This window comes from Xenopus laevis, chromosome 9_10L, assembly GCF_017654675.1.
Source record: "Xenopus laevis strain J_2021 chromosome 9_10L, Xenopus_laevis_v10.1, whole genome shotgun sequence".
Lineage (NCBI taxonomy): Eukaryota > Metazoa > Chordata > Amphibia > Anura > Pipidae > Xenopus > Xenopus laevis.
Window position 1 is genome coordinate 38,710,546 of NC_054387.1, and position 25,434 is coordinate 38,735,979.

The 25,434-nt window shown below is 40.3% G+C and overlaps 2 protein-coding genes across 5 annotated transcripts in view; one reads left to right on the forward strand and one right to left on the reverse strand.

The window, feature by feature from the left end:
- The window catches only part of lpin3.L (lipin 3 L homeolog), a 19,968-nt gene extending 16,643 nt beyond the window's left edge, over positions 1–3,325 (reverse strand). The window contains exons 1-2 of one of the 2 annotated variants that reach the window (XM_041577424.1): positions 3,247–3,312; positions 65–168 (exon numbers count right to left, since the gene is read on the reverse strand). The gene's annotated coding sequence lies outside the window, so the exon portion shown is untranslated. Of the gene's footprint in view, positions 1–64; positions 169–3,246 lie in introns of both variants that reach the window. The other variant, XM_041577423.1, reaches the window with a different exon arrangement.
- myl9.L (myosin light chain 9 L homeolog) lies at positions 3,168–12,368 on the forward strand. 3 transcript variants are annotated; one of them, NM_001093547.1, is given in 4 exon segments: positions 3,168–3,221; positions 9,292–9,496; positions 11,305–11,466; positions 11,767–12,368. In NM_001093547.1, coding segments are annotated over 3 exon segments (519 nt in total). In that variant the 5' UTR covers positions 3,168–3,221; positions 9,292–9,312; the 3' UTR covers positions 11,940–12,368.
- The last annotated feature ends 13,066 nt before the right edge of the window (positions 12,369–25,434 follow it).

The following is a 25,434-nucleotide window of genomic DNA, read 5'->3' on the forward strand; positions in this document are numbered from 1 at the left end:
AGAAGTTAAATAAACAATGAACCCCCTTCTGCCCCACCCCTGTAACATAGGGTTAAAGTCTTACCTGTCTGTGTGCCTGAGCTCAGCAAGAGCACCCTGTCTCTTCCTGGTTCCCGCCCTCTACCTGTCACAGGTGATCTCACCCAGCCCCGTCCCACTTTCCTGTCCCTACCGGAAAAGAAACACAGGTATTGTGTGTGTGCACTTGTGTTTTATATATATATATATCTATATATATATATATCTATATATATATCTATATATATATATATCTATATATATATAGTTTCTTGTTGAATTATGCACATAACATAATAATATATTGAGTTTTGTATGAAAACCCCAGTGTTGCTGGTCTTTTTTTCGATATATATATATATATATATATATATATATAAACAAATCCACAAGAAGCCGGCACTCTCGATATAGAGTGTTAGTATGCCTTGGTGCATTTGTACTGCAAAATGCAGTAGGGTGTTTATGTTAAACAGGTGAGGTTTTTTTTCAGCATTTGGCTGTTAGGGGATGTTGGGAGTTGTAGTTTTAAACAGCAGGAGGCTTGTAAGTTTGTCATGACTGCAGTAATGAATGGAAAGAGCCGCTGCTTACATAAGGAGGGATCAGTTTATGGCATCATTTAGTTCAATCCATTGCACGCAGTATGTATTTGTATTTCTTGGGCAATGGCAGTGCATGCTTATAATAAACTTCTATATAGCTCTGTCTATCTATATAAACAGCAGTACTCCCGCCATATGTACTTCTATATACAGCTGCAACTCCCTTACTTCTGTATGCGTCCCCCACTGCTCCTGCTGTGTATACCCCTGTACCCCAATACCTACCAAAGTATTTTGCCTGATGGGGGCTGGAAAGAGTAGTTCTCCCGTTCTGCTTTACTGTACAACTATGCCCCCTTGCAACATACTATTGTTCTACCCCCCTAACTTTGATACAAATTTGTGCCCAGGTCCGGATTTGTGGAAAGGCAACCAAGGCCCGGGCCTAGGGTGGCAGTATTTTAGGGGGTAGCATGCTTCCTAAACACACCCACATTAGTTCAAAAACATTAGGGATGTGCTGGAGATACAATAATTTTTTTGAAATTGCTCCGGTTCCGATGATAACAATTTGCACGAATAAAGGGGAGGTTACAGGGGCGAAGAACAGCAGTGGGCCTAGGGGCGCCCGCTATGTAAATTCGGCCCTGTTTATGCCCCCTGCACATACATTATAGTTGTGTCCCAGAACCTTTTATACAAATCTGTTCCCCTACACATACAGAGCATAGTTGTGCCCCCAGCACCTTTTATACAACTGTGTTCCCCCTCCCTCCTGCACACACAGTATAGTTGTCCCTAGCATCTTTTACTCAGCTGTGTTCACCATTTCACACATACAAGACACTGTGCTTGGCCATCACATTTTATGCAGCTGTGTACCCCCTTGTACAAACAACACTGTGTGCCCCCCTGCACCCAGAGTGCTGTGTCCCACCCCTATCAATGACAGTCGTGCCCCCACAAGCTCTCTATGCTGCTGTGTCCCCTGATATCTCAATACAGAGAGTTGAGCTCTGTGACTTGGTACTTCATTCCTGTAAAACTGCCCCTTCGCACTATAGGGCCCTGCCAGGTCCATACTAGAATTAAACTAGGCCCTGGCATTTCAGGTACACAGAGGCTCATTCAGCCCCCACCAGCCCACTATATACTGATTTTCTATGGCATCTTATTGCAGCCCCTCTGGCCAGGGTCGGACTGGGCTGGCGGGACACCGGGATAAAACCCGGTGGGCTCTGAGTCTTTTGGGCCCTGCTGGCCCAGACCTGCTCCTGCACTCACTCATGCGGAAACGCTGGAAAACAAAGGTACGCGTGAGCGTACATGCGTGCGAGCAGGGGGTATCAGATACCTCGGCCGGCCCAGACCCGCTCCTACACTCACTTTGGTCTCGCTGCAGCGCTGGTAAAGGTAAGAACGCACGTGAGCATACCTCCCAACATTTTGGAAGTAAAAAGAGGGACAAAAAAATTTTTCCCGCACGTAGCGCAGCAATTTTTTTGACCACACCCTTTCTGTGGCCACACCCCCTAATTACCATTTTCGTTTTACAAAATTTGGCAGGTTATGAAAATTTGAAAATATTTCTCCTTATCTAAACTGTGTTTTTGTGTCTCAAAATTGTTACAAAGTATCTTATTTGCACCTGTGGCTGTTCTGGGCTCTCTGCTAAAAGCCAATTAAGTGAGAAACTTTGTTTCTTTTTCTGGCTGCTCAGTGCAGAGAAAAGAGGGACTTTCCAGTACAAATGAGGGACTGCGGGTTGAGCTGTCAAAAGAGGGACTGTCCCTCTGAAAAAGGGACAGTTGGGAGGTATGCACGTGAGTGCCCGCTCGCATGTGGGGGATGGGAACGCTGCAGGAGGTATCTGAGACACAGAACCAGGGGGCATGGGGATGGTGTAGGGGGGGCCTGAGGCTACAGGCCACAGGGCCCCCCAGTCCGACCCTGCCTCTGGCATTTACCAGAACCCACAGATTGCCAGTCCAGTTCTGCCTGCCCTCTAGGGTTGCCACCTTTTCCGGAAAAAAACACCGGCCTTCCTATATATATTTGTTTTCCCTATTAATAACATTAGGATTAGCCATCATTTTTACAGGCCAGGCCAGTAGAATACCAGCCAGGCGGCATTGCCCTCCTCTACAGCTGTTACCCACACCAAAAAATGTACCCCCTGTAAATAGAGGGGCCCCATCCCTCAATACACATCTGTGTGTCCCTTGCAGCAGGCTGTGACATTTGTGTACACGTGTAGCACTAGTACAAGTCACAATCACTGCACAGTTGCGCCTCTTGTACATCAGGACTGCTGCGCCTGGATCGCACTTTTGCCCCATATAAGGCGCAGCGGCCGTTACACAGCCTTGTATAGGGGGCTCCCCCTGCTGCCAGAGTGGGGCTGACACAGCTATAAAAGGCAGAATATCCTGTGTTTGGGTTTGGATCTCCCTGTCCCTCATATCCCCGCATCCTCCTCAAATTCCTTCTCCTTGTATGGCCAAATCCCAGGCGGGAGGGCAGGCGGGGGGGAGAGTTAGGGCCACATCCCACATTGGCTGCCTTCCTCTGTTGCTATTAGGAGCGGAGAAAGTTAGTGCAGATCTTTCTTGGCTACTGAGCGGCAGCCACTCTGAGCAGCACTCACACCTACCCCAGGTAAGACTCACTGGCACGTACTCACCGGCTCTGGGCTCAGTACTGAGCACAACACTCTTCTGCCTTCCGCCTTCTCCCTCCACTGGATCCCCTCCACTTCCTCATTCTCACTAATATTACTCACCCAGCTCTTGTCTGCCACTACTGCTGAACTACTCACATGCTACAACTACTCACATCCCTGACACCTCGGCTTGCAAGCAAAGAAGGTAACAAGAACTATGGCAGAATGCTGGGTTGCATAGAGCAGAATTTAAGGGTCGGAGGAGGAATGTCAGGGATTCGGGTATATATAGTAAGTCTATTTGCTCCCAGGTGTAGTTACACTGTGCTTGGGGGCATTGAACCCTTGTACTGTTACTTTCAGCAGACTTTTAAAGGAATATTCACATATGGTTATCATCTTTAATCAGAATTCTGTTGCCGTATAAACCATCTTTTCCATGCAATTTAATACTAGAGGTGCAAATTAAAGGAGAACTAAACCCTAAAAATGTATATGGCTAAAAATGCCATATTTTATATATTGAACTTATTGCACCAGCCTAAAGTTTCAGCTTCTCAATAGCAGCAATGATCCAGGACTTCAAACCTGTCACAGGGGGTCACCATCTTGGAAAGTGTCTGCGACACTCACATGCTCAGTGGGCTCTGAGCAGCTGTTGAGAAGCTAAGCTCAGGGGTCGTTGCAAATTATCAAGCGGAAAATGAGGTTGGCCTGTCATATAAGCTGATGTTGCAGGGCTGATTAGTAAATTCTGATGCTAGTTGCACTGCTTTCTGTGCTGCTGTATTAATTACTAATCAGCCTTATATTGTGACATACTGTATGAGTGTATGAGTAAGTGACAGCAGCACAAAGCATGTGCAGTGAATCAGCAGGAAAGAAGATGAGAAGCTACTGGGGCATCTTTGAAGACACAGATCTTTACTGCTAAAGGGTTGTAGTTGCCTTGGGCTGGTATAGAATCCCAAAACATAATGTACAACATTTCTAGCTACTTCATTAGTTAGGCTTTAGTTCTCCTTTAAGGGACGAGTGATTGGATCATTCGGTGGGTCAACACGGGCATCAATACGGCTATGTGGTCCTTGCCAGATGGCATTTTTAAATCTGTCGGCTTTTTGGGTAGATATCAGTTGTGCAGGCCCCTTCAGATCTAAAAGCTGCCGATTTTGGTCTGGAGGGGCCGATTTGCTCTCTTTTATGGACAGGGCCAAGCAACGCTGGGGGTTGGAGTATGAAAGCAGCTGGAGAGTAGATATTTATCTTTAGGGCGGGGAGGATGCTGCCTGGAAAAATACACGCTACTGATATATGATTGCGCAAGAGGCTCTTGTAGTTTAGGGGGAGTATAGCTCTGAATAGGGCTGTGCCATATAGATTTATAATACACAATAACTTTATAAATGGTATAGTGATGTCATCCGTTACAATTAATGTTTAGTGATGTCACTTGTATGTGTCATGATTCATTTCATAATATGTATAAAATGATGAGGCCTGTGCCCCACTCCAACCCCCCCACACATCAATTCCTATGCAAATCGCCTGCACCCACTACATGCATGGGAAACAAAAGTGCAGAATAACCCCATATGCCATTACCCATACGTAGGGACCTAAACTATAACACCCACGGTTCTGTATAAGCCATTCCTCTTATTGTGCTCCTTAGGGACCATTTCTGTGCCTTTCCCAAAGCAGGGTCCCCCTACATACAAGAACAGAGGATGTACATATATGGGAATAAGTGCAGTCCTACTGTAAATTCCATATCTGCGTATATAGCAATAACAGGGTACCCAGTACTTAGCAGGAGGAAGTGCCATGTTGCATAGAGAAGGCAGTATGTGGCTCTCAACTGCATTCTATGCCTCCTCCCTGCCAGGGCTTCCATCTGTATGACATGAAATTAATTTAGACAGGCCCGCAATTATCAGATAACTGGCCCGGTTTGCACCAGGTTGATCAAAAATTCATACTTATTTGTTGCGTAAGTGTGTACTTTAGTGTGTACTTTTGCATCATTTACTTCTGTATAAGAGAGTTTGTCATGCGCAACCACACACCAGCTCTTCTATAGCAACACACTATGAAGAACAAACGGGAGGCACTTTGTGCCTAATGCACCTGCGCCCACAAGCAGAAACTGCCACTCCCTCAGCCACTCTCACTGTATAACATCCCTATGTAATTCTGCTATGAGTATCTACTTACCAGTTACTTAATGTACTGGCCTCTTAACACTGGGTCAGCAGGGGGTGCAACGTACAAGCTTCAGTTCAGTGATAGCAGTGCAAAGTGCTTTTATATCTATAAGTCAGACCAGAGCAGATGGCACCAATCCAGTGGGGGGGGGGGAGTATTTGAAATATAATAGGGCTGCAGGGTGTGAATGGACTCACTTTATCTCTTCTGCACCTTCTAAACTATTGTTCTCTCACACCTGACAGTGCTGAGTGACCTTATGTATTTACTGTCAGGCACCATTTCTGTTTGAACATGTATCTCTCCCTACTATACCTGTTATCCCACAGTCACAGTCCCGTCCCAGAGACTATTATGCCACTGTTACTATAGGTACCATCTCTCCACACTATACCTGCTATCCCACAGTCACACTCCCTTCCCAGACACTATTATCCCACTGCTACTATAGACACCATCTCTCCCTACTATACCTGCTATCCCACAGTCACAGTCCCTTCCCAGACACTATTATCCCACTGCTACTATAGACACCATCTCTCCCTACTATACCTGCTATCCCACAGTCACACTCCCTTCCCAGAGACTATTATCCACTGTTACTATAGGCACCATCTCTCCCTACTATACCTGCTATCCCACAGTCACAGTCCCTTTGCGGAGACTATTATCCCACTGCTACTATAGGCACCATCTCTCCCTACTATACCTGCTATCCCACAGTCCCTTCCCAGAGACTATTATCCCACTGTTACTATAGGCACCATCTCTCCCTACTATACCTGTTATCCCACAGCCACAGTCCCTTCCCAGAGATTATTATCCCACTGTTACAATAGGAACCATCTCTCCCTACTATACCTGTTATCCCACAGTCACACTCCCTTCCCAGAGACTATTATCCCACTGTTACTATAGGCACCATCTCTCCCTGCTATACCTGTTATCCCACAGTCACAGTCCCTTCCCAGAGACTATTATCCTACTTTTACTATAGGCACCATGTCTCCCTACTATACCTGCTATCTCACAGCCACAGTCCCTTCCCAGAGACTATTATCCTACTTTTACTATAGGCACCATGTCTCCCTACTATACCTGCTATCTCACAGCCACAGTCCCTTCCCAGAGACTATTATCCCACTGTTACTATAGTCACCATCTCTCCCTACTATACCTGCTATCCCACAGTCACAGTCCCTTCCCAGAGACTATTATCCCACTGTTACTATAGGCACCACCTCTCCCTGCTATACCTGTTATCCCACAGTCACAGTCCCTTCCCAGAGACTATTATCCTACTGTTACTATAGGCACCACCTCTCCCTACTATACCTGCTATCCCACAGTCACAGTCCCTTCCCAGAGACTATTATCCTACTTTTACTATAGGCACCATGTCTCCCTACTATACTTGCTATCTCACAGCCACAGTCCCTTCCCAGAGACTATTATCCCACTGTTACTAAAGGGAACCATCTCTCCCTACTATACCTGCTATGCCACAGTCCCTTCCCAGAGACTATTATCCCCATTGCTACTACAGGCACAATCTCTCCTTATTAGTTAGTACTATAAAATAGTACATTATTATAATGAAAATCATTCTATTTAGAGAAAATTTGTTCCAAAAACAACAGTTTTAAATGTGGGGTTATTCTGGTGCTTTTATAAACGACCAGTTAAAATCTGGAAAATAAGAGCTGGCATGTGACTCTTTAAAGATTTAAGCCATACAAGGGCTGATAGTGACTGTTGACTACACCAGCAGCTTATTGAATCTGGTATGTGACCAAAAATGGCCTCCAGGACTGATATCTGATTGGCATGAGACCATGAAAGTGGTTGTTTGCCAACTCATCTACACACTGGTTGGTCAGATACTGTCCAGGATTTCCCAGTGTATGACCACCATTAGCAAGCAGCCTTGTTGTTCTTCTATCACACATCCTTGAGCCTATCCACGGCACTAGCACTAACAAAAAGTGTGTACAAGCTATACACACCCTTCCTGAATAATTTAAGGTAGCGTGATCAGACCGGCTTTATATAAAACATCTATAGAATACAATGAACAAAGAATATTTAATGTCAAGTGATCCGACCGGATTAGTATAAATTAGATAGGTGGAGAACAATGTACAAAACAATTATGCCAGCAGCAACAGAACTAAAGACCTAACAGAGGAGTTCCATTGTGAAACCTCAGCATTCATGCTACCAGTTCTTCTCCAGAAAGAACCAGGACACAATCCAAACAATTTTTTGATAGCAACCTTCTTGCAGGCCTTTAATGAATAGGCTTGCTATTATATATAGAGAGAGAGAGAGATCATAGAAAATAACCAACAAGGTTGTCCCTTAGCCCTATGGTATTTGCATTGCATAGTTAGTTATATAGTTAAGTTGGGCTGAAGAAAGACAAAGTCCATTAAGTTCAACCCTTCCAAATGAAACCCAGCACACACCCACTGAAACATTGTATCCTTATAAACGATGCTTAGTGATGTCATCAGTTATAATCAGAGCTTAGTGGTGTCATTTCTGTCACATGACACTAAAACCTGTGTATTATAATAAGTAAAGTACCCCCTGTTGCAAATTATGAAGATATTAGAAGTCACCTCAGTGGCCATTTGGGTACTCTGTCTATCTACGTTTTAGGAGTCGGCAACTTTATTAGGGCTATAGGTTTAGATTTTAATGTTCTTGTCCTCAGCCGCAAGTGTCATTTGTTCATATTTCTGAACTGGTCTACTTTTGACTGGGGAGTAATCATTGTGGGCTCCATATTGTCTTTTCAGCTTTATTACTGTCTTTTAGAATTGTGGTAAATAATGACCCACAAGGAATGGTATTTGTTTTTGGGTTAAAAGTGTTTGATCGATGTAAGCCTTTCAAGGTTGGTGCCATCTATGGCTGTTGAAAAATTCCTTTGCAGTGTAGTGCAAAATCCACATGCATTTTGTCACCTTGCTTGTGCATGCCATTATGGGGGTACAGGTATATTAAGATCATCCATTCCTGGAATCCTAAACAATGATAACCCAAATATTCTCCTTGGACAAGAAAAATCATGCAAAATTTATATTCTACAGCCATTAAAAGTTCATTATATGGTTTGCTTCTAGTAAATAAAGGCTACTCCCATCACTGTGTATAAGGGATACACCGTATCCACTATTTTGGATTCGGCCGAAGCCCCGAATCCTTCGCGAAAGATTTGGCTGAATACCAAACCAAATCCGAACCCTAATTTGCATATGCGAATTAGGGGTAGGAAGCGGAAAGCATTTTTTACTTCCTTGTTTTCTGACAGAAAGTCACACAATTTCCCTCCCCACCTCTAATTTGCATTTGCAAATTAGGCTTCGGTTCGGCCAGGCAGAAGAATTCGGCCGAATCCGAATCCTGCTGAAAAAGGCCGAATCCTGGATTCGGTGCACCCCTACTGTGGATATCTAGTTATAAGCATCTACCCTTACGTCCCCATTTGAAATATTTCCCCTAGGTTCCATTAGACTCAGTTTGGGCTCAGGGCCTAGATATTTTTGCTTTTGTAAGAGTCTGTCTGATATCAGAGTCTGCAGACCCAGGGGAAATGGCTGGAAGGGCAGCATTACAGAAATAGCAATGAATTCATGCAATGGGTTTCCAGCAGGAGTGGCAGAAGGAAGCATGTTGCTGGGATTCAGCACCTCTTTATAAGAAATCAACATCATAAAATGGGGTATAATGGTTGGAACAGAGAATGGTCTGTAATACCATCCTGCACACACTGTACCAACACATCCGTAAGAAATAGACAGTTATGTTTTATAGAGACTTGGTTCCTCACTCTGTACTGCCTATATACAGGTTCCATAACCACAAGCAACCATGTCCAGCAAGAAGACAAAAGCCAAGACTACCAAGAAGCGTCCACAGAGGGCGACTTCCAATGTATTCGCTATGTTTGACCAGTCCCAAATACAGGAGTTTAAGGAAGCCTTCAACATGATTGACCAGAATCGAGACGGCTTTATTGACAAGGAAGATCTGCACGACATGCTGGCCTCTATGGGTAAATACACAACTACACAGTACTAATGTCTGCAGATGCTGGACCTATGGGCAAATACACTACAACACAGTGTCCAAGGCACTATTAACTGCATATGCTCATGTTGGGAGAAAGCAGCTCAGAAATACAGGGTTCAACTAAACATAATATTGTATTATACTGGATGTAAGATAATGCATGTTCTACTATAAATTGGTAGGGTGTTGACAGTTACAGTGTTCCTGAGTATCAGTCATGTATTAAAAGGGATAATGCACCCCCTACTGTAAATTATAAGGATATTAGAAGGAGTTCTGACCCACATAAAGGCTCAAGACAGTAGGTCATATTATAAAGAAATTGTAGGAGATATGTAAAAAACACAGTGCCCCTTAGTAACATGACTGTCTGATATTACATACCAGGTTTCCTCCAGCCAAAAGCTGGACATATACTTGAACATCTCACCTCACCAAACGAGCAAATATTTCCCCAATGTACCCACCTTGAGACATATCAGGGAAAGATCCGGATATTGTAAAGTGTCCGTTAGCCTCAACAATGGCTATGCAGGTGGTCGGCATCAACAAATCGATACGGTCCTTGATCTGCTAGGATTTTGTAACCTGTCCAATATCTGGTGAGATATCAGTTGGGGAAGGCTGTCGGAGGGCCCTATACATGGGCCAATAAGCTGCCAACATCATCTGTCAGCAGCTTTTATCGGCTCGTGTTTGGGCACCTTTTGGGGAGAATGTAACATTGGTCGCTAACGCAAAAATTGCAAATAAATGTTCTCAAAGTGAACAATTTTGCCTTTTTCGAACACTTACACGACAGTAAGCTAGCGATTGCAAATTGTATAGTTTGCGATAGTGCGCAGTGTATATAATAAAACTTCTTAATGAAAAAGTTGTTACATATGCTCCGAAACTTTACTCCACCTTCAAGCAGGTGTTAACAGTTCGCAATGCGCCCAATTAAAAATGCAATAAAAGCCTAATGGAGAATATAAAATTGCACATTTTTATTCGCAATTTGTTCTCTTTGCAAATTTACATTTTTCACTTAGGCTTTTGTTACAGGATTCTGAGGGACGTTCAGCCTGAAGCTCTCTGTCTGTAGCAAAAGATAAAATCCGTAGAAAAATCACCGGCACACAGGAATTCAGTTAGCAGGGCAAGCCCTTGCAATTTTATTAATGCATTAATAAAATGTGCAAGGGCTTGCCCTGCTTACTGAATTCCTGTGTGCCGGTGATTTTTCTACGTACCTTGGTTGGGAGGTTGCCGATTCCCCTACCACCGGGCACCAGGATACGCTGCTTTGGGTTTTGTGAGGTGTGCGGTCTCTCCAATTGGCTTAGCAAAGATAAAATCCCCCATGCCTTTGGATGTGAGAAGATGGGGTAAGTTCTGGCTCAGCTGGAATGAGATCTTATAGCCTGTATATGTATGTTTTAGTATATCTACTACAATTGTTAGTCGGGTGGTCCCTCACTCCAGAAACATCAGGGCTCTATCAAACAGAGTCAGTGGCACCGTCCCAGCCACACAACATCCAAGGTATAGGCAAAATTCACTCTGGAGAGCCAAATTGAATTCAGTGTATTTTATTCAGACACACAACATGTTTCGGACAGACATGTCCTTCATCAGGTGCTTAGTATATATACCACTAGCTGTCACTTACATTCCCAAATATTACAGTCTGCACACACAACTTTAGAACTTGGGTGCTTGCTGATTTACAGTTCTGAATAGCCCAACGCTAATGTAGAAGGGCTGTTATGACGTTCATTGGACTGAGTGTTTTGATGATTTTCACAGGTAAAAACCCCACTGATGAATATTTGGATGGAATGATGAGCGAGGCCCCAGGACCCATCAACTTCACTATGTTCCTGACAATGTTTGGAGAGAAACTGAATGGCACAGACCCTGAGGATGTCATCAGAAATGCCTTTGCCTGTTTTGATGAGGAGGCTTCAGGTACAAAGAAAAAGCAAAGAGACACATTTTGATGACCTAGAATACATCATCTTCACTAGAGAAGATATTAGTGGTCTACCATGAGAGAGAGAGCGAGAGAGAGATGCATATATACATATACAGTATATATACACATATATATAAACATATATATATATACTTGCTCCTCCTTCTCTAATTTCATTGTTAAAATTATTCTAATATTGTCCATATTGGATAACTGCCTGGAAAGAGGTTGCAAAGCGCTGTCCTAATACCATTTAAATAGTCATTTACTCATCCCCGCATCTTTTAATCCAGGATTCATCAATGAAGACCACTTACGAGAGCTCCTCACTACGATGGGAGACCGCTTCACAGATGAGGAGGTGGATGAGATGTTCAGAGAGGCCCCAATTGACAAGAAAGGCAACTTCAACTACGTGGAATTCACCCGCATCCTGAAACATGGAGCCAAGGATAAAGACGACTAGAAGGCAATGCCCTGCGGCCCTAAATGAAAGAGATGCTCTACAAATGATGGGCAGCGTTTAGGTCTCCAAATTTGTAATTATGTAATATGAGAAGCTTTCCCATGCTAAGCAAATTGTGGCAGTGGCCATATTTAAAATCCTCCACAAAAATGACTGTAATGCGCCCACTCCTCACCCCTGTCACCTTAGCCATTCTAAAGGGAAGACGTCATATTAATATATAAATAAATGAATTTACTCAAGAGTTGTGTGGAACAAGGACGTAGCCTGCTCTGTTGTTACCATGTGCCCTTCCTAACACCAAAAACAGCCCCATAAGGTAAATTCAGCTTTATCTTAATTGACGGCACCATTGTATCTGCCACATCCCCTCTTCCTGCAGTTCTGATTTTTGGGTTTTCCACCTAAATAAACAGAAGTGAGAATGTATCCTTGCACTTGTATGGTATCCATTGGTCAATCCATCTTTTAAAATATTACAGATATAAATTAAAGGTTGCCACACACGGCTAATGAAATGGCTGACTCTGTCCCTCCAGACCTAGTTGGCAGCTTATTGTCCCATGTACAGGGCCCACTAAATGGGCCTGCCTGTCCGATATCTGCCTTAAAATCAGGCACATAGTCAAGCAGGTTTAAAAATCCCTCCACACAAGGACCACATCAACGTATTGATGGCGTCTGAAGGGAATTAATGAATAGGTTACCCTACGCTATAGCCTTGGGGCCCAGAGCGCTCAACGACCCATCACAGCACAGATGCAAATAAATATAAAAGAGAAAAGAAAATACAAATGTGTCTAAAGGTGTACACGTGAATAACTAGTTACTAAATTACAAGGATAATGAACAAAAAGTGCCAAACTTGTAATACCAAGTGGTATACCAGAATGAATAACGTGTCATATAATCATCTTATGCACATTAACTAGGGAACCAGTGCTACTGCAGAGGGGTGCCGTTGGGTCACTTAAGGAATCAAGGATATGGCCAGGTAGGTGTATGGGGCCCCGCTGATATCATCAATGATAAGGTACAACAAATACCACGAAACATTTTTGCCAAATTGATAGTAAATAGGCTACAAAAATACTTACCAATGATGGTCCATCAGGATCAGTGTGGATTTGTATCAAAAGATGTCAGTGTTTGGGTCTGAAACGTTGTTGCTTGTTGGAGATCCCAGCCATGTAAAACAATAAAGGCTTTTTAAATTGATCCTACGGAAGGTACTGTGACATCTATTGATGCAAAGCCACACTGATCCTGATGGACCATCATTGGTAAGTCGGATGAAGTGAACAGCTCTACACTTGCACCCTTTTGATTTTCTTCCATGAATGTTTGGTGAGTGCTGACCAATTGCAAATTTTCAATGCGGATTTGTGCCTAAAAGAGAAGGGAAAAATAACATAATTAAACTATAAATTTGATTGAAGTATCAAAAAAAAGAAACCAGAAAGCAGTGATTTTATCAATGGATTCAGAGAGAAAAGAATATAAAAGAAAATACAAATGATAATTGAAAATAAAAGCTAGATGGGTCTCCAGGTGCACACGTGAACCCTGACCCGGCTCAAGAGGGAGTTACTCACCGTGCATTAATCCACCCCTGCCTGCACTATAAAAGTGGCTCCATGGGCTATAAAGTTCCACTCCATATATATAACTTATATTTCCATATCTAACTTATACTTCCAGACCCAGATAGCATTGTTAGGGGGGCATGTGGAAAGTGCAGTTTAGGGGCCTCACATCTTATTTATCCATTACAGGATTTGGTACTTGTCCGACGGACCCCCATGGAACCTACTGTATAATCCATAGCTGATAACATTGCACTTGGGTGACCAAAGGTGACAGAGTGCAGCCACCTTTAGTGCCAGGGTGTTTTATCAAGGATATAGAAAGGTTTATCCCAGATGATAAACAGTTCCCAAGAAGTGGCACCAAAATGAAGGTGTTTAGTTACTAAATTACAAGTATAATAAACAAAAAGTGCCAAACTTGTCATACCAAGTGGTATACCAGAATGAATAATGTGTCATATAATCATGTAATGCACATTAACTAGGGAACCAGTGCAACTGCAGAGGGGTGCCGTTGGGTCACATCAGGAATGGAGTTGGGTGGCTCAAGGATATGGCCAGGTAGGTGTATGGGGCCCCACTATATCTAATGGAACCCTGATATAATCAAATATAAGGTATAATAAATACCATGAAAAATGTTTGCCAACTTTATGGCGAATGGGCTACAAAAATACTTACCAATGATGGTCCATTGGAATCAGTGTGGATTTGTACCTAAAAGAGAAGGCATAAGACCATAAATAGAACTCTAAATTTGATTCAAGTTTATAAAAAGAAAGCAGTGATTATATCAATTGATTAAACAAGCCTTTGATAGGTTATCATTGGACTTTATGGAAACTGTATTGCAATATATGCAGTTTGGGGGATCAGTGTTAAATAAAATAATGTCATTTTACCAACATCTAGCACCTAGAGTAAATGGTGCCTTATCCGACAGAATTAATATTTTAAATTGTACCAGGCAGGGATGCCCGCTGTCCACAATATTATTTGTGTTAATTATTGAGACCTTAATTATTGCATTTAGAGGGAAAAAAATATATAAGGTATTAAGATTAGAAATAATCATCATAAAGTTGCGGCATCTGCTGACAATCCATTTTCGTATTTTATGTAACACAACCAATAATAACAATTCACAATATTATGACTTGCTAGATAGGTTTAGATTGATATCTAATTTCAAAATTAATTATAATAAAAATCATTAAACATGAATCTAAATAAGGAGGAAGTGGATGTTAAAAAATAAAAGTCCACTAAAGAGGACTTATATGGCTATTGACTATTTTGGGACCCGAATTACTGTACAAGACAAACCGATATATGTTTGGAATTATGCTCCTTTATTTGAAATGGTACAATGAGAATACATGTAAACATATTAGTATATCCTGGTTTGGAAGAATGAATATAATAAAAATGATGATTCTCCCCAGGATATAAATACCTTAAAGTTTTTTTTAATAAAATGAAGGGCATTCTGACATGGTTTATATGGAAAAAATAGATCACCAAGTATATCCCACTCAAACTTAATAAAAAAAGTAGAGGAGTTAGGTTTCTCATATATTTTTTACATATTATGAAGCTGTTTGTTTATCAAAGGTATTAAGATGGGTTGTTGAAGATGAATCCATTATATTGTTGAATAAATTAGATCTGAGATACAGATGAAATAACAGTGAATCCTACAATTAAGATATGGATAAGAATAAATGGAAAATGAAATATTATTACATACCCTTCTGTATTAATTCCCATATGTAATAATCCTGATTCCTTGCCGGGACAAGAAGACAATAATAATAATAATAATAATATTAAGGCTTAGGGATTTTATAGATAAAGAAAAGGTGATCTTAAAAAAATGTAAATATGACCATCATCCTAGGTTAGAGTGGAAACGTAATCAGATCACTCACTTTATTCAATCCTTAAAAATTATTAATAAATTGAGACCTTTTACCTGATTTGAAAAATGTATAGACAAATGAGTTATACTACAACCGAGCCTTTCTCAAGTCTATAGTGAATTAATGAAACAGTACAATAGTAGACCAGGGTTTTTGCAAAATGTAGAAGAAATATATGTATCTAAAAGGAGAACTAAAGCTTAACTAAAGAAGTAGGATAGAAATGTTGTACATTATGTTTTGGGTTTCTGTACCAGCCCAAGGCAACCACAGCCCTTTAGTAGTAAAGATCTGTGTCTCCAAAGATTCCCCAGTAGCTCCCCATCTTGTTTTCTGCTGATTCACTGCACATGTTCTGTGCTGCTGTCACCTACTTAGGGACCCACTCACAATATACAGTACACATAGTGGCAAATTCACTAAAGTGCCTAACGCTATCGCAAATTCGCCAGCGTGACGTCATTTTGTTACTTTGCCAATTTACTAACGGGTGCTGGTGTAAATTCGCTAGCGAAGTGTACCTACTCTAGCGCTACTTCGCACCCTTACACCAGGCGAAGTTGCACTATGACGAAGGGACGTAACTACGGTAATTCACTAACTTGAGCATTTTACTGAACATTACCTCTTGCGCCAGACTTGTCTTCGCCACCTCAGACCAGGAGAAGTGCAATAGAGTAGATAGGGATTGCTTCAAAAAAAGTTGACATTTTTTCTATGTCCCAAAAAACGCTGGCGTCTTTTCCTTTTTTAAGGGCTGAAAAAGATCATACATTTTTTGGGGTACCCTCCTTCCCCCCTACATTTACTAATATATGGCACCTAAACTATACAGTGGGCACATGTGTAGGGCAAAATAACAACTCTATTTTATCTTATGAAGCTTTCCCAGGCTTGTGTAGTGTAATGTATTTGCTGCTACATAAACGTCCATTGTACTTTAACTTGGTGCCGTATGCAAATTTGGCATCGCTAGCGTAACTGCGCTTTCCTTGACGAATTAACGCTAGCGCAACTTCGCTACCTTACACCTCCCTGAGCGCAACTTCGGATTTTAGTAAATTAGCAGCGCCTGGCGAAGTGCGGCAAAGTGTGGTGAAGCATGCGCTAGTGCAACTCCGCAGGTTAGTGAATTTGCCCCATAGAATATAAATGTCACAATATACTGTACGGCTGGTAATTAATACAGATACCAATGCAATTAACATCAGCATTTAATAATCAGCCCTGTAGCATCATCTTTTATTACATGTCAACCTCATTTTCTGCTTGATAATTAGTGACGACCCCTAAGCTTAGCTTCTCAACAGCTGCTCAGAGCCCACTGAGCATGTGAGTGTCACAGACACTTTCCAAGATGGTGACCCCCTGTGACAAGTTTGAATTTGAAAGTTTGAATACAGTGTGGCATTTTTAGCCCTATTCATTTTTAGGGGTTAGTTCTCCTTGAATCAGATTAAAAGTAGAATCAAATATGCAAAGCTAATATAGAAAAACGTAAAGATACATTTTTGAAAAGGTGGAGATATCTATGCTACATATAGACGTTGGCCGTGTCTTATTGCTATCTGACTCTGTCAATAAGAGAATTATTACTGATCCCATGACTAAATCTATGATAGCAATTGCTAAAAATATGATCCCACGTGACTGGAAAACAAAAACATTTGATTAATAAGGAGAATTGGATCAAAGAAGTAGACAAATTAAGATGTATGGAGGAGATCATAGCAAAAAAAGAGAGGAAGAGTAACAAAACATTATTAAACATGGAAAGACTGGTCTGATTTTTTTTTATTAGTATCTATAAAGATATTCAGAATTTATGAGAAGACAACATACAGTCTGTAAGAGTTTTAATACAGGCATTGGACCTGTTATCCAGAATCCTCTGGACCTGGGGTTTTCCAGATAACGGATCTTTCTGTAATTTGGATATTTGGATTTGGATTTACTAGAAAAAAATATAAACATTAATAAACCAAATTGACTGGTTTTGCTTCCAATAAGGATTAATTGGAATCTTAGTTGGAATCAAGTACAAGCTACTGTTTTATTATTACGGAGAAAAAGGAAATGTAAAAAATGTGGATTATGTGGATTAAATGGAGTCTATGGGAGATGGCCTTCCCATAATTAGGAGCTTTTTGGATAACGGGTTTCCAGATAACAGATCCCATATCTAGTAATCAGACCTTGAAAGAATGGATAGACTGTTGTGCTATATGGAACTAAATATGGAACATACTTCTGGCTTAAGCATATGCTTTTATATTAATGTATATTATTTAATTATCTGGTATTTTTTTCTTGCCTTTTTGCTTTGTTTTTCTTTTTTTTTGACGGTGTAAATTGATATGATATATTTTATGCTGTATTGTTTTTTTTTCTGGAAAAAAAAATAAAATAAAGAATTTAAAAAAAACAAATACCATGAAGGGAAATATAATACAAAACTATACGACCTATAAGCATATATAACTGTTGCTGATGTTCATAGCAGGACACGGTCATAGAAAGTCCTGTATAGTGAGGGAGGCTAGAAGTTTGTATCCTTGAATAGACACAGCAGAGGGCAATGTTGTAGCTGAGAAAAGAGTAGACAGACTCAGTGATCTCCACATGGACATTGACCAGTCATCGATTAAAATTGGTGCTTTTGTGTCACATGTGCATTATTAAAATACCACTTGTTATAAAATGTCAGGATATAATGTTTTATGTATTAAAGGAACTTTGGGGGTTATTTACTAAACTCTGAATTTATCCCATTATTTTATTAAGAAACCAAAACCAAACTCCCATGCCCAATTTGACCTCATTTATTAATTAAAAAACTCAAATCAATCAGATCAGGGGAAAAAACAATAAAATTGCGCGAAAACCATAATTGTCTGATTTTTTTGGTCCTTTTTCCCGAATTGTTTGATTTTTTGGAGGGGTTTTGCTCGATTTCTGGGCTAAACCCATTGACTTATACAGGACCTTGACAGGGCTGAGATAGCGGATTTAGTAAATCTAGAAAAATGTGAAGTTTTTTTTTTTCCAAGAATTTTTTTTCCCATATATAGCCCGACTAGATAAATTCGAGGTTTCGTAAAAAAAACAAAAACCTTTGTGTATGAAAGGAGCACCTATCTAGAGCAAACTTGCTTCAATATGAAATTCCCCTTGTCATGGTTACATACCGTATTAAATATTAACTGTCAATGTAAACTATATAAAAACAGGCATTTAACTTCCATATGATTTCCCTTCAACAGACAATGTCATATCAGGCTATAGATTTCTGTGTAACGAATATTGCTTCACGGTTTGTATTTATATATGTACAGTATATATATAAATGGACCGCCATTCGGGGTTTACCTTGACGTGGTATGGTGGCTTATCAATTTTATGATCATAACTTTGTAACAAAATAACCCCTGTTTTGGGTACATATGCAATAGCATTTATTATACTTATAAATATATACTTTAAAGCCTTTAGAGTGCTCCCACAACCCCCCTGTTTTGATATTGTATATTTCGCCAGGAGCTGTGGCATAGCTTCAGTGGTTGTAGCACCCCATACCCCCCCTTTTAACTAGTGGTGATCCTATGCTTTTAAAATTGGGCGTTTGTTTTGGGAATATCTCTCCTTTAAAAGCCTGATTGCTGGCTGGGGAGGATTTAGCCCTCAGTGAAAAAACAGCGCTCAACGGACATTGATTACAGGTAATGCTAAAATGCACATAAAATATAAAACAAGTTAGGGACCGCCATTCAGGGTTTACCTTGACGTGGTATGGTGGCTTATCAATTTTATGATCATAACTTTGTAACAAAATAACCCCTGTTTTGGGTACATATGCAATAGCATTTATTATACTTATATATATATATACTTTAAAGCCTTTAGAGTGCTCCCACAACCCCCCTGTTTTGATATTATATATATATATATATATATATATATATATGATCCATTTTATAACATCTGCCACCCAGATACGACCAGTAGAGGTGCCGAATGTGTCTGGCAAGAGACATGGCAACTTCTATTCCTACAATATTCCCGAAAAACTACTCTCAAAATAAAAACGTGGCTTAAGCTGCCCATAGATGCAAATATCCGATCGTACGAATCCTCGATTCGTACGATTTTCGGATCGCGTGTGCAGTGTCCCGACCTCTGTAGTGCCATACCGATTGATCGCACAGGTTAGAACATTTCTGTCGGCTGACGATAATATCTCTGCATGTATTTGACGATCTTCAGTGGGAGACTGTCACTAGCTTTTGTCGGACATAACTTTCGTGTGATTGCTGTCAGGGGCAGAACATCGGCTGATCTGTTCTTTTACTACTTTATTTGATCTGAAAGGTTAGTGGCAGGTCGGGAAATGGGGAAGTCCGATCATTCGAGGATTTGAACGATCGGATGTTTGCATCGATGGCCAGCTTTAGAAAATGAAAAGTATGGAGTGATTGTAAGTACACATGACAACTTCCAGACTGGTGACAGGTAACTGTGCTGGTGCTGAAAGGGTTAATGATTAACACATTAATTCAATCAGAGGCAGCTCAGAGGGAGGTAAGGAATGAAAGAGGGTTGATTGTCTTCCTATATCTCGCACCCCCAACTCCTGTCATGCACAACAATAGAGCTGAAGGTTCCAAGACAGAAGGTGACAATGTCCCGTTGGTTGTGTGTCTTGAAATGCCAACCACCTTTCCAGGTGCAATAGACAGAACAGTGGGGGGTCAGGTGTCACTACAGCCCAGTATTCAACCCATAAACACAGATCTACACAGCATTACCTGCCTTTTGTTCTGTAAATACACACGCATTTGTATCACTATGCCCCCCCTGCGCTACAGCCTTTGTCAGCCCCTTACAAATTTACATGTATCAGAAAGGCTCATTTGAAGTACAGGTGTTACCTACACAGTTTGGGAATAAAAACTGCTGAAATAACAGCACGTGCAATGTCAGCTATATGAGACATATCAGGTTTATGTAGGAATAAGGTCATGGGACAGGGCCAAGAGCAGTTGCAATTAAATTGAATAAAAACCTCTATATTGTGCCAGTTTTAAATGGAATATGCTCCCTATGTTTTAATAACATTCATTTACGATCTACGATTATTGTAAAGTATTGCTGCAAATTATTCTGCACAGAGAGTGTTCTTTTTCTCCATAGCTCCATTTTTATAGTATTACAAAGTTATATAGTGAATAAAGTACCCCCCTCTTGTAAAATATAAGGATATTATAAGTTACCAAGGAGTTTCATGACCATATAAGAACACGAGGCCGAAGGTAACTTCTAATATGGAACTCAGAGGTAACTTCTAAGATCCTGATAATTTACAAGAGGGAGTACTTTATTTATTTCAATACACACGTTTCAGTGAGTCATGTGACAGAAATGACATCAGAACTCACTGTTTATAAATGAGGACATCAGAACTCACCGTTTATAAGGATATAATTTAAAAGATATTCATGGCTATATATATATATATATATATATATATATATATATATATATATATAGCAGGATTACAGAAAATACCCGCACTCCTTCACATGCGTTTTTATGCCGGGTGCATGGTCAAATACGGTTATATAGAAAATGGCAGAAAGGACCAGCACTCCGTGTTTCAAAAAAGTCAAAATGGTTTATTCAAAACTCACAGTGTCTCCAACGTTTCGACCCTCTTTGGGGTCTTTATCAAGGATAAAGACCCCAAAGAGGGTCGAAACGTTGGAGACACTGTGAGTTTTGAATAAACCATTTTGACTTTTTTGAAACACGGAGTGCTGGTCCTTTCTGCCATTTTATATATATATATATATATATATATATATATATATATATATATATATATATATATATATATATATATATATATATATAGTGAATAAAGTACCCCCTATTGTAAAAGATAAGGATATTATAAGTCACCAAGGAGTTCCATGTCTATATTAAAGCACAGGGCTGAAGGCCTTTAAAGGGCTCTTACACATGAGCGTTCTGACCTGTGCTCCCCTGCGTTCCGTTTTTTGGCGTTCAGCCGCAGGGGAGCGCAGGAATAGATGCAAGTCATTATTTGAAATGGGGCTGTACTCACTCAGGCGCGTGTAGGCGCCAAACGCAGGTTCAGACGCAACATGCTGCATTTTTCCTGCGTTCGGCGCCTACACGCGCCTGAGTGAGTACAGCCCCATTTCAAATAATGACTTGCGTCTATTCCTGCGCTCCCCTGCGGCTGAACGCCAAAAAACAGAATGCAGGGGAGCGCAGGTCAGAACGCTCATGTGTAAGAGCCCTTATACAGGTCATGGAACTCTGAGGTAACTTCTAATATCCTCATAATTTGCAACTGGGGGTACTTTATTTATGATAATTCACAAGTTTCAGTGAGTCATGTAACTGATGACATCAGAACTCACCGTTTATAAGCATATAATTTACATGATATTGATGGCTTTTGTGTATTATAAGTATTATCATTTATAATTCTCAGAATCTAATAACAGCATGGCTTTCATTCCCCAAGCTGCCATTATTAAAAGGAAAGATGTTTGCTGGGCTGTAGCAAGCATTTATTTTTTACATACTGTAAATGTGTTTTTATTCATTGACCTACCTGTTCCAGTCACAAATAATACTTTTCCCTGTTTATGGCCAATGTAAGGCTTGTCACCAGGCCAAATCTGTCCAGTTTCTTACTCTCTCTCTTGGCAAAAGTCTTATCATATCCTCAAAGCACTAATACAGTTGTTGTCTAATGAGTAAGTTAAACCTGCCTGCTAGATATGTGGCTGTTTTTGGACAGATATCTGTCAGGAAGGAAGTTGGGGAAGGCACATACATATATATAGCCAGGATATGGCCATCTTAAATGGGCATTCCCCTACTATGGCCATTTATTAGCAACTTTTAAACTGGTCTTTTTTTTATAGTTTCTTAATTATTTGCTTTCCTCGACTCTTTCCAGCTTTCAAATGGGGGTCACTGACCCCAGAAGTAAAAACAGTTACTATGTGAAGCTACAATTTCACTGTTATAGTTATTTATCATTACTTATCATTATATTCAGACACCCTCATACTCATATTTCAGTTTTTCATTCATACCATTTCCTGGTTGCTATGGTAATTTGGGCTATAGCAACCAGACAGCTGTCAAAATTCCCAACTAGGGAGCTGTTCCAAAAAAGCTAAATAATTTAAAAACCACAAATAACAGAAAATGAAGACTAATTGCAAATTACCTCAAATAGCATTCTCTACCTACATCATGCTAAACGTTTATTAAAAGGGGAATTGCCCCTTTTTAAGGAGTGGCTCACCTTTAAGTTAACTTATAGTATATTATAAAATGACCGATTCTAATCAACTTTTCCATTATTTTTTTATAGTTTTTAATGGTTTGCCTTCTTCTGACTTTCCAGTTTTCAAATGGGGGTCACTGACCCCATCTAAAACAAATACTCTGTAAGGCTACACATTTATTGTTATTGCTACTTTTTATTACATATCTTGCTATCCAGACCCTCTCCTATTCATATTCCAGTCTCTCATTTAAATAAATGTAGTTTACAATTTCAGCCATCTGGTTGCTATGGTCCAAATTACCCTAGCAATCAGATGGAATTGTAAACTGGAAACCTGCTGAATTAGAAGCTAGATAACTCAAAAACCAAAAATTAAAACACATTGCAATTTGTAATCACACCAAAAGTTAAGAGAGTCAAGAGTCAAGGGTGAGTTTATTGTCATTTCATCCATATACGTTTGTACAGTACACAGTGAAACAAAACAACGTTCCCCTAGGACCATGGTGCTACACAACACAACATATATGTACCAGACAAAAAGTGCAAAAATATGCAACTCCTGCAAGACAGAACAGGACAGTGCAGGGACATATTACACTCAGCAGATGTAATATATTAAGTAAATAATGCTAAACGCCAGACATGATGGGTGTATCATTGTGATATGACAGTAGCAAGAACATGATAAAGTGCAGATGTGCTCATAGGAAACAACGATATCCAATGGGTATTCAGCCATACAATGGCGTACAGTGTGTAACGTTGTGGTATATAGTAAGGTCAGATGGAGTGTGTGTGTGAGAGAGATCTGTCCGGTCCCTGAGTATTCAGGAGCCTTATGGCTTGGGGGAAGAAACTGTTACACAGTCTGGTAGTGAGGGCCCTAATGCTTCCGTACCTTTTTCCAGATGGCAGGAGTGTGAACAGCAGGCCCGGACTGAGAATTAAAATAGGCCCTGGCATTTCAGGTACACAGAGGCCCAATCAGCCCTCACAGAGGCCCAACACAGCCCCTACCAGCCCACTAAACATTTACTTTCTATGGGACCTTATAGCAGCCCCTCTGGCATTTGCCAGAACCCACAGATTGCCAGTCCGGGCCTGGTGAACAGTGAGTGTGAGGGGTGTGTTGGATCAGCCACAATGCTGGTGGCTTTACGGATGCAGCGAGTGGTGTAAATGTCCGTGATGGAAGGAAGAGATTACAAATAATAATCATAAATAATTTAAAGGTGAACAACCCCTTTAAGATGGAAACAAGCATAGTTTATGTACTGAGACAGTACAAAGTGTGACCAAGTCCTCTAACCTAATAAGCCTAACTGCCAGCCCCCCATTTTTCTACCTATGGAAATGGGCCAAATATGCAAGTAACTGGGAGTGTCATCTAATTTTCACTTTTGGGGCAGTCTTCAAAGTATGTCGTCTTAACTGCAACTGTCTTTTCAAGAGCATGCTGGGATATATGATTCTAGGCAGAGATATGCATAATGATTCTTTAAAGTTAAAGGGTGTCATGGCAAGGTGTGCTACTGCCTCTTCTGTGCTATCTCACAGAAGGGGTAGTAGTAGCATGGAATCCCCTTTTAGACAAAGTGACGTGAGACCACAGGAAGTACAATTATATGTTTATTCTTTATAGTAAAGATCACAGAGTTGTCTAGTTGCAATACAATATATACTGAATAAAGTACCCCCTCTTGTAAAACATAAGGAGGTTATAAGTTACCCGAAGGCCGAGTGTTTTTATACGGGTCATGGAACTCCGAGGTGACTTCTAATATCCTCATATTTTACAACTGGGGGTACTTTATTTATTATAATACACAAATTTCAGTGAGTCATGTGACAGAAATGACATCAGAAGTCACCGTTTATAACCGATGACATCAGAAGTCACCGTTTATAAGGATATAATTTACAAGATATTCATGGTTTTTGTCTATTATATATATATATATATATATATATATATATATATATATATATATATATATATATATATATATATATATATATATATATATATATATATATATATATATATATTACATACTACTATTCATCTCACACTTATCCATTTAAGCAAATAGTAATTATTTTGGTCATTCCTTCAAGCTGTTGTGCTGTTGTTGGACTATAACTCCCAGCATCCCTCCAACCTACTTACCATGAATAAAAAAATAAATAATTGACTAATAGCCAAAGAAATTAAAAGTGATTTGCTTTCAGTACCGATGAAGGAGCTCTAATATGAAGGGAGAAGTTGTTTGACCAGTTGTCAATAAACTACAACTCCCAGCATCCTACCAATAGACAAAGTTGCAGATCAATGTCTGCCAGAGGTGCTGCAGCTGGGACATTCCTTCCACTATCAGAACATGAAGATTTACAAAAGAAAAAAAACCCAGGCAGTAAGTACTGGAACCATGGGACTATAGAGAGGGGGAAGGGACCATTTGCTGGTAATTGAATCACACACACACACAAAAGTCCCCATGAAAGGATTAGTTAGAAAGAGAGTTGACAGTTAACCCTTTCCATACCAGGGCTAACCCCCAGCTATTTCAGGGACTAAGATAAGCAGGCCTGAGATATATTTAAAAAAAATAATATATATATACATACAGCAACATACAAAAATATAC